This window comes from Acomys minous, assembly GCF_964271855.1.
Source record: "Acomys minous genome assembly, chromosome: 12".
In the NCBI taxonomy this organism is placed as follows: domain Eukaryota; kingdom Metazoa; phylum Chordata; class Mammalia; order Rodentia; family Muridae; genus Acomys; species Acomys minous.
The window spans coordinates 22,985,972-23,001,097 of record NC_140493.1 but is presented as its reverse complement, the minus strand read 5'-3'; the positions used below and the strand labels follow the sequence as shown (position 1 = coordinate 23,001,097).

Sequence of the window (15,126 nt, the reverse complement as noted above, 5' to 3'; positions counted from 1 at the left end):
GTCCTTTCCTTTAGGAGATACAACAGAGCAGCACAGGGGACACACGGGGCTGCAGGGCCAGCTGTGTAAACCCTGCCACCGTACCTGGGGTTTCCAGGCATGAATGGACTATCTGGAAATTGCCAACCCAGCTAGAGAAGCCAGAGCTGAAAACTAAATGCGCCACAAGTGGCACCTGTGAGGGTGTCCCACAATCCCCCATACCAGAGCCTGTCTGTATGGGGACCCTTAGGCTACACAGGAATGGTTGCCCGTCCATTAGGGACAGACGTACAGCCAGGTGGAGAAGCGGAATCCAGATCAATCCTTGTCAAGTCCAGAAGCTCCGGGGACAACCCAGGGAACTGAGAACCTGGAAATGAGTGAGGGGAGTGCAATTCCCTTGCTTCCCTGGCCCCAGCTCCCCGGCTTTCCCTCAAGCCCCACTCCACACTGTGTCCTCACCCTCATAGCAGTCACGGATGGTGCCGAAGTACACGTAGTACTGGTCATTGGTGAAGAAGAGAAGGCTGAGCCAGGAGTCGAAGGCGTAGATGGGCACGATGAAGAGGATGCGCACAATGTGGCGCTGTTCGTTGGGGCGGCTGTAGCAGCGTAGATGCATGTAGATCTGTGTGAAGGCACCAAGTCAGGCAAGTCCTACCGCTACCCACCTGCCTGTCCGCCCCATCCCTCCCGCCTGCTCCACATGTCCGCCTCTGCCCACCCTAAGCCTCAGTCCTGCTTTGTAAAAGTAGATGGTAAAACTTCCATTGTGAGAGTCAAATCAAACGGGCCACATAAAGCTGGTGTGGCAGCATCTACATGCCACCTTCGGCTACAGGGAGAGTAAGGCCACAGTGTTGTTAACGCTGCGATCCTCGTGTGTGCTCCTGACCACCAGTTCCCAGGGTCTTGCGAGACTCAGCAGCACCAGGTTAACTGAAGGGCCAGTCAAGGGCCAATTGAAGCCATCTGGCTATGGCCCGTCTGCCTTGTCCCTTAATGGACGCTAGAGGGGTGGGGCAGACTGGAGCATCACTCTGGAGAATACAACAAACTTCTGGGCTGTGTGGCCATAGTGGTGTGATCACACCATGCCTGGTTCCTCAGTCTGCTGAACCAAGGCAGCACTGCAATGTCCCGGGGAGGCAGGAGAAGGCAGTGCAACTCCAAGGAAGCAGAACCAAGCGCAATCCCCAGTCCTGGTCCTGACTCTCCGACATCACTTTTGGCCCAGCCCAGCCCTGGCTGAAGAAAAGGACAAACTATTCCCATCCCCCATGAGCCTTGTACACTAATAGAGCTAAAAGAGACAGAACCACACTGCAGCTAGTGAAGGGCTGAGTACACTCACCCAGCCCTCTAAATGGGGTGGGGGAGGTGGAGTCCATCAAGCCTCCCTCTTGAACACCCAACCTCTTGTGGAAGAATGTCTTGAGTGGATGTAACAACTGTCAATAAAGTGCTGGGCAGAAGGCTAGGAAGTGGAAGGCAGGACTTCCTGATGAGGGGCGGAGCCAAGTTTGACAGTTGAGAGGGAAAAGAAGACAGTTGACTGTGAGGCAGAGAGAAGTCTCCGAGCATTATGGTGGCAAGTGCTTGGGATATATGTATGTTATGAGGTTTAGAGTAATTTATGTCAGTTTAAGAGTAGACTTGTATCAGTTTAGATTCTGCCCTGCATAGTGCTGGCAGCCTTCAAGTTTCAGTCTCCCTGTGTCAATTATTGGCTTCTTAGGCTGAACTGATACAATTTACTATAACAATCTCCCATGAGGTAAAGAGTACAGGAGACAGGAGACCTGACTGCCCTCTCTGACCTGCCACCCACAGATAGAGACCAGCTCCTCTGCCACCTCCCTCAGGCTCTCAAGTCTCTCCTTTGAAAGACATGTCCAACACAGTAGTTCTGTGGCTTTGGCTGGACATGGGCATGGCCCAAAGCTACTTAGTGTAAGATCAAGGTGGGTAAGTATCTGTGTGTCTCCTCATATCCCTGCTGCTCTGGTCGCTACAGGAGTGAAGATGACTCCAGAGCCACCACCTGCTGGCAGCTGAGCTAGGGTGTCAGAGAGAACTCCTAGGAAGCAGAGCTTGCGCTGCTGCAGCCTGGCTTGCCTAAAGCATGCTTTGTTGGACTAGAAACCACCCAGGACACTCATGGACGTTACTGCTTCACACCCAGGTACCTGGTGGCAGGTGATAAGTAGAGCTGTCCATACAAAGAAGCCGGAGATGGCCTGGGCGGCGGTGGTCATCAGGAACACAGGCTGCTCCATGGCTGTGGGACTGCCCTCGGGGGTGGCAGAGACACTAGGTGAAGCTGCTGCGGTTGTGGGTGAAGCTGGGTCTGGGGCCAGCGCAGCCCCCCTCACTGTCATGGCTCCCAGCAGCAGCACACTCCCTGAGAGAATCTCTTGGATGAGTGATGGGCTGGCCTGGAGAAGAAATCGGAGTGAGCAGCAGTGTTAGAAACAGCCTTCCAGGTCTGCGTCACTGGGCCCGGCTACGCCCCTCCTTTGCCCTCGCCCTGGTTTCTCTAGGCCAATACGCAACAGGCTTGCGGTGTTCTGAGACCCTAGTCCTCACCATTCTCCATGAAATTAGGAGATCAAAACATGGCTGGGAATGCAGAGGTACAGAAAAGCACCCCTCTACAACTGTCAAGAACAGCCTGGCCCACCTGCAACCCTGGCGGTCCCTAAGAGCTGCTGCGGCAAGCTGCAGCCCTCATACAGTACACAGAGCTGCCTCGTGGGCCCTCTGTCACTCTCCTCTGGAGGCAAGGTCTTGCTCTGCATAGCCCAAGCAGGCCTTGAGCCCACAATCCTCCTGCCTCAGGCTCCTGAGGACTGGAATTACAGATGTATACCACCCTGATGTGGCAAAATTGTTTTGTGGTTGCTGCTGTTGTTTTTTGGAGACAGGATTTCTCTGTGTAGCCTTGGCTATCCTGGAACTTGCTGTGTAGATCAGGCTGGTGTCGAACTCACTCACAGAGATCTGCTTCTGACTCCAGAGTCCTGGGATTAAAGTGTGTGCTACTATCACCTGGCTTAGCAAGACTATTTTATTGCTATGCACATCTACCTCTAGGGTTTGGTTTTGAGATCGTTCTCTGACTTTCCTAATGAATAACAGCTACCCATCCCTTGGATCCAGCTGTGCTGTCTTGGGAGACTTTGTGGCTCTTCTCAATTTGTGCACCTTCAAACTCTAAACTCTAGAACCCAGGATTTCACACACGCCAGGCAAGTGCTCTACCACTGATGTATACAGCAGTCCCTAACGACCACCTTCTAACTCAGCATAGGAACTCTCTTTCCTGAAACCCTGCCCAGACCCCTCCCCCAACCGGACACCCCACCCCAACTCACATGCCCTTACTCGTCTCTAAGGAGCACATGGTCTGCATTCTGTCCACGCCTCTATCTTCCTGCCTGCTCAGGGGCAGTAAGTGCCTTATGCCCATCTCTGAATGCCCAGCACCACGCCCAGACCCAGGCTGTTTATAATGCTCGACTTCATTACTGTCTTTCAATCTGTATTTCAAAAGAATGTGAGCGAGGTGCCCCACCTAAGGAACAAGCAGAACTGAGGAAGTGGGGGACAACAAGGAAATTTCCAGTGGGAAAGCAGAGGGTAGATGGCATCCCTGTGGAAGCAAAGGTCTTTAGATAGAGAGCTGGGGTCCCATCTCATAGAGAGAAGTAATCCTCATATGGCCCAGAGACCAGAGCTACTTTCCCAGAACAAAGCTTTCCAGGGCCATGGGGATGTATTCTTAGGAGTGTGGTGCTTCAGACTGACTGCCACAGGTACAGAATTAGGAGGCCGGGCCTTTGGGGGTGCTTAGGTCAGGAGGGTGGAACCCTCATAAACAGGATTAATACCCTGGTGTTAGACCCTTTGCCTTTTCTGCAACTTGAAGACAAAGAAGAGATGTCTGTGACCCAGAAATGGGCTCCACTGGACAGTGTGGTCAGTGCCTGGATCTCAACTGCCCAGCCTCTAGAGCAGTGAGAAACAAGCCAGTTTCCGGCCTGCTGTTACAGCAGCAGCTAGAGAGGACCCACCACCACCACCCAGCGCCCTGCCCTACATGTCTCATCCATTCTCTTCAGTGCTGCCACCTACTGACAACAGTCCATGCCACCCACCATCAGGTGACCAGAATACCAACTGCCCCCTCTACCCACTGTCAGGCCCTACAGGCCTCATCTGTCCTCTTCAGTACTGCCATCTACTGACAACAGTCAACGCCACCCCAGGCATCAGGTGACCAGAAGCCCAACAGTCCAAACCACCAGCTCTGGCCAAGACCCAGCCTGCCCCAGTGCACGCACAGCTGAGAGGGATAAGCTGAGAGTCGGTGCACATCACAGACACTGGAGAAGAAGCCTGACTGAAGCCTGGGTCCCCAGGTGACCAACCTCACGGCCCCTTCCAAATCCTGGAGCTGACATCCAGGCCAGAATGTAGCGACACTGGAAGGCTTCCCAGCCTCTTCATGGCGTCCAAACAACTCATGCCTGCCCTCGATGCACCTGCACCTCCTCCCAGGCTCCTGCTAACATCCTGTCCACACATCTACCTGTCAGTTCCCACAAACGCTGGGACCCAAGCAGAGCCCGATACGTTGCTCATCTCCTTCACATAAACAATCCCCTGGCCCACCAACTGCAAGACAGATTCAAGACTCAAAATCTATATATAAAGACTGGTGGCAAGTTCTGGGGAAAAAAAAAAAAAGACACCATGACAGCCTAATAATAGCTGCTGTAGGCACGGCTGCCAAGTTGAAAGCCCCAGAGCCTGAGATATTTCTTTAGAAAGGTTTGCACTGTAAAGCAACATCTTTGCCTGTCACCCTAGATTAAAAGAGTAAGCATGGGGGTGAACAAAGCAAGAACAAATACCCTAAATCTCCAGCACTTCCCTCAAATATTATCTCATGTTTGTTTTCTTTCCCCTCGTGGCAACTTTCAAGTAACATTATCTGTATCTTGGAAATAGGGAAAAAAATGTGAACTTGGCTTTCAGCCCTCTCCCAAACAATCTGAAGTGTCTAGAACATTCTCTCAGACAACAGTTAAAGCAATGCCCTCACTCATAGACATTGGTCCCTGGTCTTCTTGAAAGGCAGGTGTGGCAGCTCCTCCACCCAGACCCAGGGCCCACGTGGCTGCCGATCACAGCTGCAATCCAGTCTCCATCATGCCGAGCTCAGCGAACTGCTCACTTGCCTACAGAAGGTGAGGAGGGGCGCATCCTGCGTCCTGCTGCTCCACACCATGACATGCTCCTGGAGGGAGCACTTGCCAGCCTAGATCCCAGAACAAACAGAGCGCTGGCCTGGTGCAGGAACCGAGCCTTAGAAAAGCTAGAGTGCCTGTGGCTGGGTAACTGCAGCTGGCACAGCCCCTTGTAATCCACATGCTCTCTGTGGCTTCCCTTTTATATGTTCAAGGTGAGAGGAGGCATACCAGACAAGGCTCAGAGTTCCAACTGCACTAGCAAGTTCCCCTTTTTTGAGGGGTGGGTGCTCATCTATGTACAGGCATGCTTGTATGGGCCTGTGGCTTTCCAATTCAGCTACCTCTTCTCCCTGTTTGTTCATGGGTTCTGGGATCAAACTCCAAAGCTCACTCTTACGTGGTTCACCATCTCCCCAGCCACGGATCCCACTCTTTTTTTTTTTCTTTTTTTTTTCTGAGACAGGGTCTCTCTGTGTAGCCTTGGCTGTCCTGGATTCACTTTATAGACCAGGCTGGCCTCGAACTCACAGCGATCCACCTGACCCTGCCTCCCGAGTGCTGGGAGTAAAGTCGTGTGCCACCACGCCTGGCTCCAGATGAGTTTCTTGATCTATAGTATTCCAAGGCAACTATGTAAGTGATAAGGGGTTCCAGTTTACAGAGTCCCAGTGATAAGCAGGCTTACAATTGAAAGTGTCTATCTCAAGACTGGCAAGATGCTTGGATAAAGGCACTTGCTGCCAAGTCTGATGACCTGAGTTCAATCCCTGAAACTCACATAAATGTGGACGAGGCCCTCTGATCACTCCCCACATCACTCACTCTCACACACACTTACACACTCTTTCGTGCAACTGTGCGCGCACATGCACACACACACAGACTCAGATACACACTCACATACACACTCTCACACAAAGTAATAATAGCAATTATTACAACAAATAAAATAGCATTTTAAATGAATTCGGACATAACTGTGGGAACTCTGGCATGTACAGAACGTGGACTACAGCAATCAACAGCGCACTTAAAACAAAGCCAAGATAATTACTCACCCTGATAAAGGAGAAAGAAGACGCAAAAAGCCATCTTGTTTTTTTTTTTGAGACAGGGTCTCTGTGTTAGCCTTGGCTGTCCTGGACTCGCTGTCTTTTAAGACAGCACTGAATGCCGCCTATCCTCTCTTGATCTACGATGACTCCTGTATAAAAGACTCTACGCACATGACATGGTGTGTCCAACTGCTCACACCCACCAATTAGTTTGTGTGTGCTTCATCCTTTCCTCTTGTTATCACTTGGTGTGGATGTGTGTTCAGTTAAATATGATTCGTGTCATTTTATGCTAAACCTCAAATAAATGCTTTCCGGTGGTAGTGGTGCTGACAAGAGTCTTATCTGGTATCCCTGGCTGTCCTGGAACTCAAAAGGATCTATGTGTCACTACTTCCTGGACACTGGGTTCAAAGGTGTGTCACTATGCCTGGCCCTTAATAAGTGCTTCTTTATGTGAAAAAAAAAATTAATACGAAATGGACTGTGGATTTTTCATTTGCTTTGCAACAGTGTCTTAACATATAGCACAGGTTACCTCGGATTAGCAGCAATCCTCCTGCCTCAGCCTCTCCAGTGCCCTAGACATTACCCACCATGCTCGCTTGGACCTTGGGTTTTACTTTATTATAAATTTTTATTTTTATTTTATTTATTTTATTTATTTTTTATTTTTTTTGGTTTTTTGAGACAGGGTTTCTCCGTGGAGCCTTGGCTGTCCTGGACTCGCTTTGTAGACCAGGCTGGCCTCGAACTCACAGCGATCCGCCTGCCTCTGCCTCCCGAGTGCTGGGATTAAAGGCGTGCGCCACCACGCCCGGCTAAATTTTTATTTTTTTAATGTATGAGTTGTATGAGTATGCTTGCATGTACATATGGGTACCACGTATGTATCTGGTACCCTTGGAGGTAAGAAGAAGGCATCAGGTCCAAGAACATGAATTACAGATAGTTGTAAGCTACCACAGGGATGCTAGAAACCAAACCTAGGTTTTCTGATGGAGCCATGAGTGCTCTTAACTGTTGAGCCATCTCTCCAGCCCCAAACTGGGGCTTTAATACAAAGTGTAAAACTATAAGAGAGGCTGACGCGGTGGCACTTGGGAAGCAGAGCAGGCAGATCTCTTAAGTTTGAAGCCAGCGTGGTCTACAGAGTAAGTTCCAGTCATTCATGGCTACATAGTGAGAGCTTGTCTCAAAGACAGGCAGGCAGGAGGGGTGGGGGTGGGGGTGGGAGAGGAAATGGGTAGTGCACACACAAGTATGGGTGATTATGTTAGTTGAGGTGGGAAGGCCCGACCACTGTGAGTGACGCCATTCCCTAGGCAGGGGATCCTGAATGGTCTAACAGGAGAAAGCAAGCTGAGCACAAGCACACATGTATCCACTGGCTTCTGACTGATGAAGTGTTGAACAGCTGCTTCAAGCTCCTGAAGCCTGACTTCCCCACCCTGATGGACTATAAGCAGGAACTGTGAACTATGATAAGCCCCTTCTCCTTTAAAAAGCCAGGGAATAGCCCAAATGAGAAGACTGAGTAAACACTGCATCCAGACCTCAGACCACGCAGCAGTACAACAGTCGGCCTGGTGGTGGTGGTAGTGGTGGTAAACATCTTTAATCCTGGAGCTAGGGGGGCTGAGGCAGGTAGCTCTCTGAATTCAAGGCCAGTCCGGTCTGCAAAGCAAGTTCTAGGACAGCCAGGGTTACAAAAGACAGGCTAAACTCTCGCTTTAAAAAGACAAACCCTAAAAAAAAAAAAAAAAAGACAAACCTTGCTAGGCATAGTGGCACACACCTTTAATCCCAGCACTCAGGCAGAGGCAGGTGGATCGCTGTGAGTTCGAGGCCAGCCTGGTCTACAAAGTGAGTCCAGGACAGCCAAGGCTGACACAGAGAGACCCTGTCTTGAAAAACCAAAACCAAACCAAACCAAACCAAAACAAACAAACAAACAAAACCCCACAAACCCCAACACTAGGCACCAGAAGCCTCTCTGTTGGCCAGAGCTATTCACGAGACTCCTAAAACATTCAGCCTGCTGCGATGGCCCTTGGCTGCCTTCCAGAGGCAGAAGTTAGACTCCTACAGCTGAAGACACCACACCATGCACTTCAGATGTAGGGCCTGGTGGTCCTCAGCTCGACCTAGCCTGAACGTCTCCTCAAGGACTAGCTTCCATGGTACCCGAAGCCATTATGGTGCAAGCTTTGTAAGGAGGGAAGCGACCAACAACGGTCCTGCCCAGCTATGATGCTTATGAACCACCACACGACCATCACGACCCCATAACCCTAGGGATGCAGTCACGGCACACGTACTATGGCAGTGACCAGCAGCTTTCTGATGGAACGTAAGACCTGCTCAAAAAGAGAGAACTCTTGTCTGGTACTAGAAACCCAGCCAAAAGAAAGAATTTAAAAAGCCAAACTGTCAATACCACCCCCCCACTCCCCCTTCCCCCACCCACCCACCCCCACACGCACACCTGGGTTGCCCCGGGGGCATTACGCTTAGTCAGAGTAGCCAATCCCAAAGTCAGAAACTGTCTAATGAGTCTATTTATACAACAAAACTATGGAGGTGGCGCTCAGGTGAGTGGCCAGCGGAGAGCAGGGACACTGAGGACAAGTGTTGCGCAAGCAGGTTCCTCCACTGATGAGACAGCTGGCATCTTGACAGTAGTGATGGGTCCACACATGCACGTGAGGTAAACCACACAGAACCACACAGGCACATGCACGCCACCAGGCGACAGTACAGAACTGACTCCCACTGTGCTGCCCTCCGTGAACTGCTCTGATACAGCCATGGCCAAGGAGGACGGCACCAATGGAAGGAGCGCTGTGCCGTTTACACCAGGCCTGTAACTTCCTGTGGATCTCCATTTGTTGCAAATCGAGAATCGGTTTTTGTATTTGGGTCTGTTTTTTGTTTTTAGATTTTTAATTTTTATTTTATATGTGTATGAGTATTTTGCCTGCTTTATGTGTTATGTGTACCATATGTGTACCTGGCGCCCTCGGAGACCACAAGATGGTATCAGATTCCCTAGAAATAGAACTGCAGGTGGTTGTGGGCCACTGTGTGGGTGCTGGGAACTGAGCCTAGCTCTTCTGAATAGAAACAAGTGTTCTTAACTGCTGAGACAGCTCTCTAGCCCAAAATTGAGTTTTAAAGTCTCCAGCATGTAGAGATGCATCTTGGTATATCATAAGGGTAAAGAATAACAGCATGGTATTCTATCCCCACCCCAGCGTTGGCCCTGAGTCCTGTCCCGTGCTGAAGGGTTGCCCCGGGGCTGGGGTGAAGCTCACTTGGTACAGTGCTGCCAAGCGTGCCCGAAGTCCTGGCTTTGGCTCTCAGCACTGCACAGAAGTGGGCACGGTAGTCCAAGATGGAAAGGCGGCACTCAGGAGACAGAGCTCAAGGTCATCTCCTGCTACTTAGCAAGTTCAAGGCCAGACAGGGCTATGTGAGACTGTCTCAAAAAGGGGGAAAAATCCTCCTGCCTCAGCCTCCTGGAGCCTGAGCTCTGCATCCAGCTTGACATGGTTCTTTTAGGGAAGAGAGACAGATGAGTTATGGACATGGGCGACTGCTGAGACTTGGGGTGGGGTGCAGAGAGCAGAGGCCTCAGCAGGTAAGGGATTTTTCCATCAGGAAATACTTGGAAAGCGGAACATCGAAACCCCCAGAGAAGCTGAGGGCCAAGTGACTGAGGAAACGCCTAAGGGGGAGACTGTCTCCCTGCTTTGCAGAAAAGCATCTGAGTATCCAAACCAAACAATAGGGAAACTGAGGCTAGACTGTGCTTCTGTCTTAAGCACTGAGGAGGAGGGAGCAAACTGTTCCTCGTATAAACATTGGTTCTACACTCCTTGTAGGAGGCCAGCGTCCTAGAACTGCCCTCAAAATGTCCTCAGGCATATCGCCCGTGGCACTTCTCCACAGGACAGAACTGCTGTCTGAGAGGCCCTATGATGCCACCATCAGAAAATGCAAGTATGGAGGCTCTACACAGGGCTTTGTGACCAAAAATAGTGTATTTGGTACCAATTTTTTAAAAGTTCTCAAATCTGGACTCCTAAGATACTATGAAATAGAATTTTCTAGCTGATTAAAAAACAAAACAGCGAATCTGAGTATATTTTGAACGACTTTAAGCAAATGCCTTCTGTTTGGTTTATAAAAACATCTGACTGACAGAGGAAATGGAAATGTACCAGCTGAATCCTGACAGCTCCCTTGCATACTCAGTGGCTGAGATGGCCCAGTGAGTAACCTGATTTGAGGGGAGCCAAGGAAGATGCTCGACTGTGCTGCTGCAGGGCAGGGAGCTTTGTGACAGAAGGCAACCACGAAAACCAGGCACAGGAACACAGGAGGCAGGGCTGGCCTTCCAGATATCCCTCCACAGTGCTGAAGCTTGCCTGCCCAGAACACACCGGCCTAGGAAGCCAGAGAGCAGGTGCCATCATCAGTGACACCAATTTTAAAGCTCATGACATCTTCTGCTTGTCCTCTGACGTCTATGCAGAATGGGTCTTACAGATACAGGGTCACGGGAAGGGTTAGCTGCATAGATACTTCTCAGCACATCAAAACCCCAAACAGCCTGGTGCTTATTCATCTCTGTGTGTGTCCACCTGGGTGCCCAGGTATGGAGGCCAGAGGAGGGTGTCAAGTGTCCTCTGTTGCTCTCTGCCTTATCCCCTTGGGACAGGTCCCTCACCGAATCTGGAACTTACTATTTTCTGGCTAGATGTACATGCAGCCAGCCCCAAGAATCTTGCCCCACTTACGCTAGGGTTACCAGCATGTGCAGCCACAGCTGGCTTTTACACCAGTGCAGGGAGCCAAACATGGGTCCTCACAATTGCAACAGAAAGGGCACTGCCCACTGAGCCATCTCACAGGCCAAGTTTGGTTTCCTTTTGTTTTTAGACCGGGTCTCACTAGGTAGCTTGGCTGGCCTGGAATGCAAGAAATCCATCTGCTTCTGCCTCCCAAGTGCCAGGATTAAAAGTGTGGCAAGTTTGGGGGTTCTGTTGCTGAAGAATGTGTAATCAATAGTAGAGCAAGCCAAGACCACTGACACTGCCTTTTTTTTTTTTTTAGGTTTTACAAGACAGAATTTCTCTGTGTAACAGTCCTGGCTGTCCTAGACTTGATTTATAGACCAGGCTGGACTTGAACTCACAGATCCATTTGTCTCTGTCTCCTGAGTGCTGGGATTAAAGGCGTGTGCTACCATGCCCAGCTGACACTATCAATTTTCTGCAGTCTGTCCTTATTTCTCCCAGCACAGACCCTTAGCCCCCTCAATAAAGCCAAGCAAGGACTGTTGGTCCTCCCAGGGGCCTACCTAGCAGTGAGTGCTGTCACTCCACCACCCACCACTCACCTGGCAGCAGGCAACTCTGAAGAGGCCAGGCCTCAAGCTGGCACTTTGTCCCAGCTCCTCAGTCGGGTGGTAGAGCTGGAATCTGTGCCGTCACCTGAGCCGGGCCTGAACAAGTGAGCAGGCTCTTATCTTGGGAGCAGAGCAAAGGTGGGTACTGTCCTGTTGCTATGGCCTTTGAGCCAATGAACTTAGCAACCTTTCAAAAGGATGTAGGGCTGGAAACGTGACTCAGTGGGTACTCTGGATTCCATCCCAGGACCACATAAACCAGATGAGGTGGCTCATGTCTGTAATCCCAGCACAGGGAGGTGGAGGTAGAAGGATCGCAAGTTTAAGACTAGTGTTGGAGCCGGGCATGGTGGCACATGCCTTTAATCCCAGCACTCGGGAGGCAGAGGCTGGCGGATCGCTGTGAGTTCGAGGCCAGCCTGGTCTACAAAGTGAGTCCAGGATAGCCAAGGCTACACAGAGAAACCTTGTCTCAAAAAACCAAAAAAAAAAAAAGAAAAAGAAAAAGAAAAAGACTAGTGTTGGCTACAGAGTGAGCTGAGGCCAGCCTGGAGTGTATGAAACTGTTTCAACAAAGTTAAATGCATAAGGAAGTAAATAAATACAGAATTGCATATGGTCTAACATTCATACAGGGACTAGGCAACCCCCCAAACCTCCCATGCACAGCATTCCCATGGAGAAAAATGCAGCTTACCCACCTAGGTAAAACCTTTTAAAGGATATAATTAGTCTCACATCAATTCAGGTCAGATTTTTGCTGTGAAATGAGTCTGCTGCTGACTGAGGAGGAGCCTCTGGGGTTTCTGTGAGATCTAGAGTCTACCGTGGTGAAGAAGGGGCAGGCCCTGGAGCACAAGGACTGATTTCCATGCTAACAATGCCCCCTCTAATCCTGAAACCTACTCAACACTGTCATGGGTGTGCTGCAGTCTTAACTCCCCAGCGACCACGGTCCCAGGCCTCCTTCCTGACCTCCTGTTTGGGCATCAGTGGCAGAAGTCCCATCGCCCTGCACGTGTGAGCACATGTCTAGTGGTCAGGTGCTTCTCTGCCCTGTTCCTCATGGTCCCAAGACCACTAATTCTCACCTGGCCATAAAAGTCACCACACCCCCTAGGCCCCGCCCACTCCAGCAGAGCCTGACTGTGCTAACTGCTCAGTGTTGAGGCCAACACTCCTGTCTCCCAAATTCTCTGGGTCCAAGATGCCAGGCAACTGCGTGAGCAACGAGGCAATGGGAAGCCTGGCCTTGGAGCCACCCAGCCCGCTCTGTGGGCTATCACCTGGACCCTCCCCACTGCTGACACTGCAGCTTGGCTTAAACATCTGAGAGTTTGGCTGGAGGGAGGGTATGGGGAGGGCAGAGGATGGGAGCTGAGTCACATCAGCTGCCTTCCAGCTTAGAAAGGCCACACCAAGGAGAGCAAGGATTATCACAGCTGGAGGCAACATGAAGTCAAGTCTGTGACAAGCGACTTTCCCTGGCTGGAACACTCAAGTAAGGGGCTGGTTGCCTTTGGAACAAGGAAGTTCCCCCGAGTTAGGGACACTGACAGTAGGTGGGCTCACTCCTGCCTTCTCTATGACAATACTACAACCTTCTGGAGTCAAAGTTCATGCCTAAGGGCACCTACTTTGGGGACTGGAATGTTCTGCCATTCTCAATAAAGAGCTCTGTCCCCAACTGCCCACTCATGGCCACCTTCTGTCACATCCATGGCTGTGACATCTTTGCTGGCCTGGTCTTTTCTCTCATAGCCTTTTCAACTATGCTGCTATTTGGTTACTTAACATCTGCCTTCTGAGTGCGAGGACCTGCAGGAGAGCAGGGACCGTGGCCCTGAGGGCTGGCTGACTGTGAGGGGATGGGGGCTAGAATGTGCCTGCTCAACACTTACGTGGGGACAGGAGACACGGCGTGGACAATAATGAGGAGCCAGCCTATGCCCTCTTGATATTTGAGCAGACTTGTGTCAAGAATGCCTCACACAGGGCCAGTGCAAGTGGCACTGGGTAGCTCACAAAGCCCTCTGGCCACACGTGATATAGATCTTTTCTGCTCAGAGCACGCAGACTGGTGAGTGCCCTGGCAGAGCCCCTGTGGGGCTACCATGACACAGGGCAGGGCTCATGTTGGGCCTCTGGCCTGTGGCTAATGGGAAAGAAGGAAGCAAGCTGGAGCAAACCCAGCTCATAAAATGAGGAGCTGCCCACACAATACTCCTCTACCTTACACCAGACAGTCAAGAGAGCTGAATCCGACCCAGAACAGGATTGAAAGCACAGAATCAGAAGGAAGCAGGATGAGGGTATGGAATAAAATTCAACCATTTCCTGTTCAAAGAACTGCGCCAAAGTCAGAAACTCACTCAGTAAACTTTCCCTCCCCCAGTACATCCCACATTTACAGCCTCCTCTGGGAAAAGACAAGCCCACTTCCCTCTCAGAGGGGACACCCTCCTTACACTGTCCTCTTCATACTGCCTGGCCCTTCTTCAACCTTGAGCCCTGGAGCCACATCACCTATGCCTGACTGCAAGCTCTGCCTCTCTAGCTGTGTGTCAGAAGCAAATTATGCAACCTCTCCCTGCCTGGCACGAAGGGCACATAGTCACATCCAAGTCAGAGGAGCTTCCAGGAAAGAACAAGACTTGAGCACTGCATGCTGCTACCATTACTATTGTTGGTCTCACTGTCACCATACCCTCCTATCACAGAGGGGTGGGGTGGAGTTGGGAGTGTCATATTTTCTGAGCCCAGGCTGGCCCTACTGATTTTCTCTAAATCCTGTGTATGTGCATGGTGTATGTGTTTGCATATAGTATATGTGTGTATGATTCGTGTGTGTGTGTTTTATATGTGGCTATATATGCGGTGTACATGGCGTGGCTATGGTATATGTATATGGTATATGCATGGTTGTTGTGTGTGTGTGGTGCGTGTATGCATTACACATGTGCAAGATGACACCAGGAGGTGCCAGGGCTCGCTCTGAACCTGGAGTTCATGTGTTTGGGCTAGGGCTGGCAGCCAGCAAGCCGCAGCAAGCCTCCTGGCTCAGACCCCCACCTCCTTACGCTCCTGGCACTGGGTTGACAAGCGCATGTGAGACCACTGCCAGGTGCTCACGGCTGTGCATGTAGCAACCATTCTTAAGCACCCAGCCCTCCTCCTAGCCTCCCCTCACCCCTCTTGAGACAAGGCCTCGCTGCAGCATAAGCTAGCTTAAACTCAGAGCAAGCCCCTTGCCTCAGCCTGAGTGTTGGGTTTATAAGCATGAGCCACAACCCTCAGCCAGAGTTTTGTTCATTCAGTTCAGATCTGAATCCTCCCAAGCTGTAGCTAAGGAGTGCCTGCCCAGGCAGCTGCCACCCACAGGCCAGGCTGCAGTGGCAACAGGTGGGCAGGAGCG

General features: G+C 50.9%; 1 protein-coding gene across 4 annotated transcripts in view; it reads right to left on the bottom strand.

The window, feature by feature from the left end:
• TMEM184B (transmembrane protein 184B) overlaps positions 1-15,126 on the bottom strand; it is a 43,632-nt gene that overhangs the window by 15,652 nt on the left and 12,854 nt on the right. For all 4 annotated transcript variants that reach the window (XM_084751206.1, XM_084751205.1, XM_084751207.1 and 1 more), the window contains exons 2-3: positions 2,172-2,420; positions 445-610 (exon numbers count right to left, since the gene is read on the bottom strand). In XM_084751206.1, the coding sequence (XP_084607332.1) occupies positions 445-610; positions 2,172-2,363 (358 nt within the window). In that variant the 5' untranslated portion in view covers positions 2,364-2,420. The remainder of the gene's footprint in view (positions 1-444; positions 611-2,171; positions 2,421-15,126) is intronic.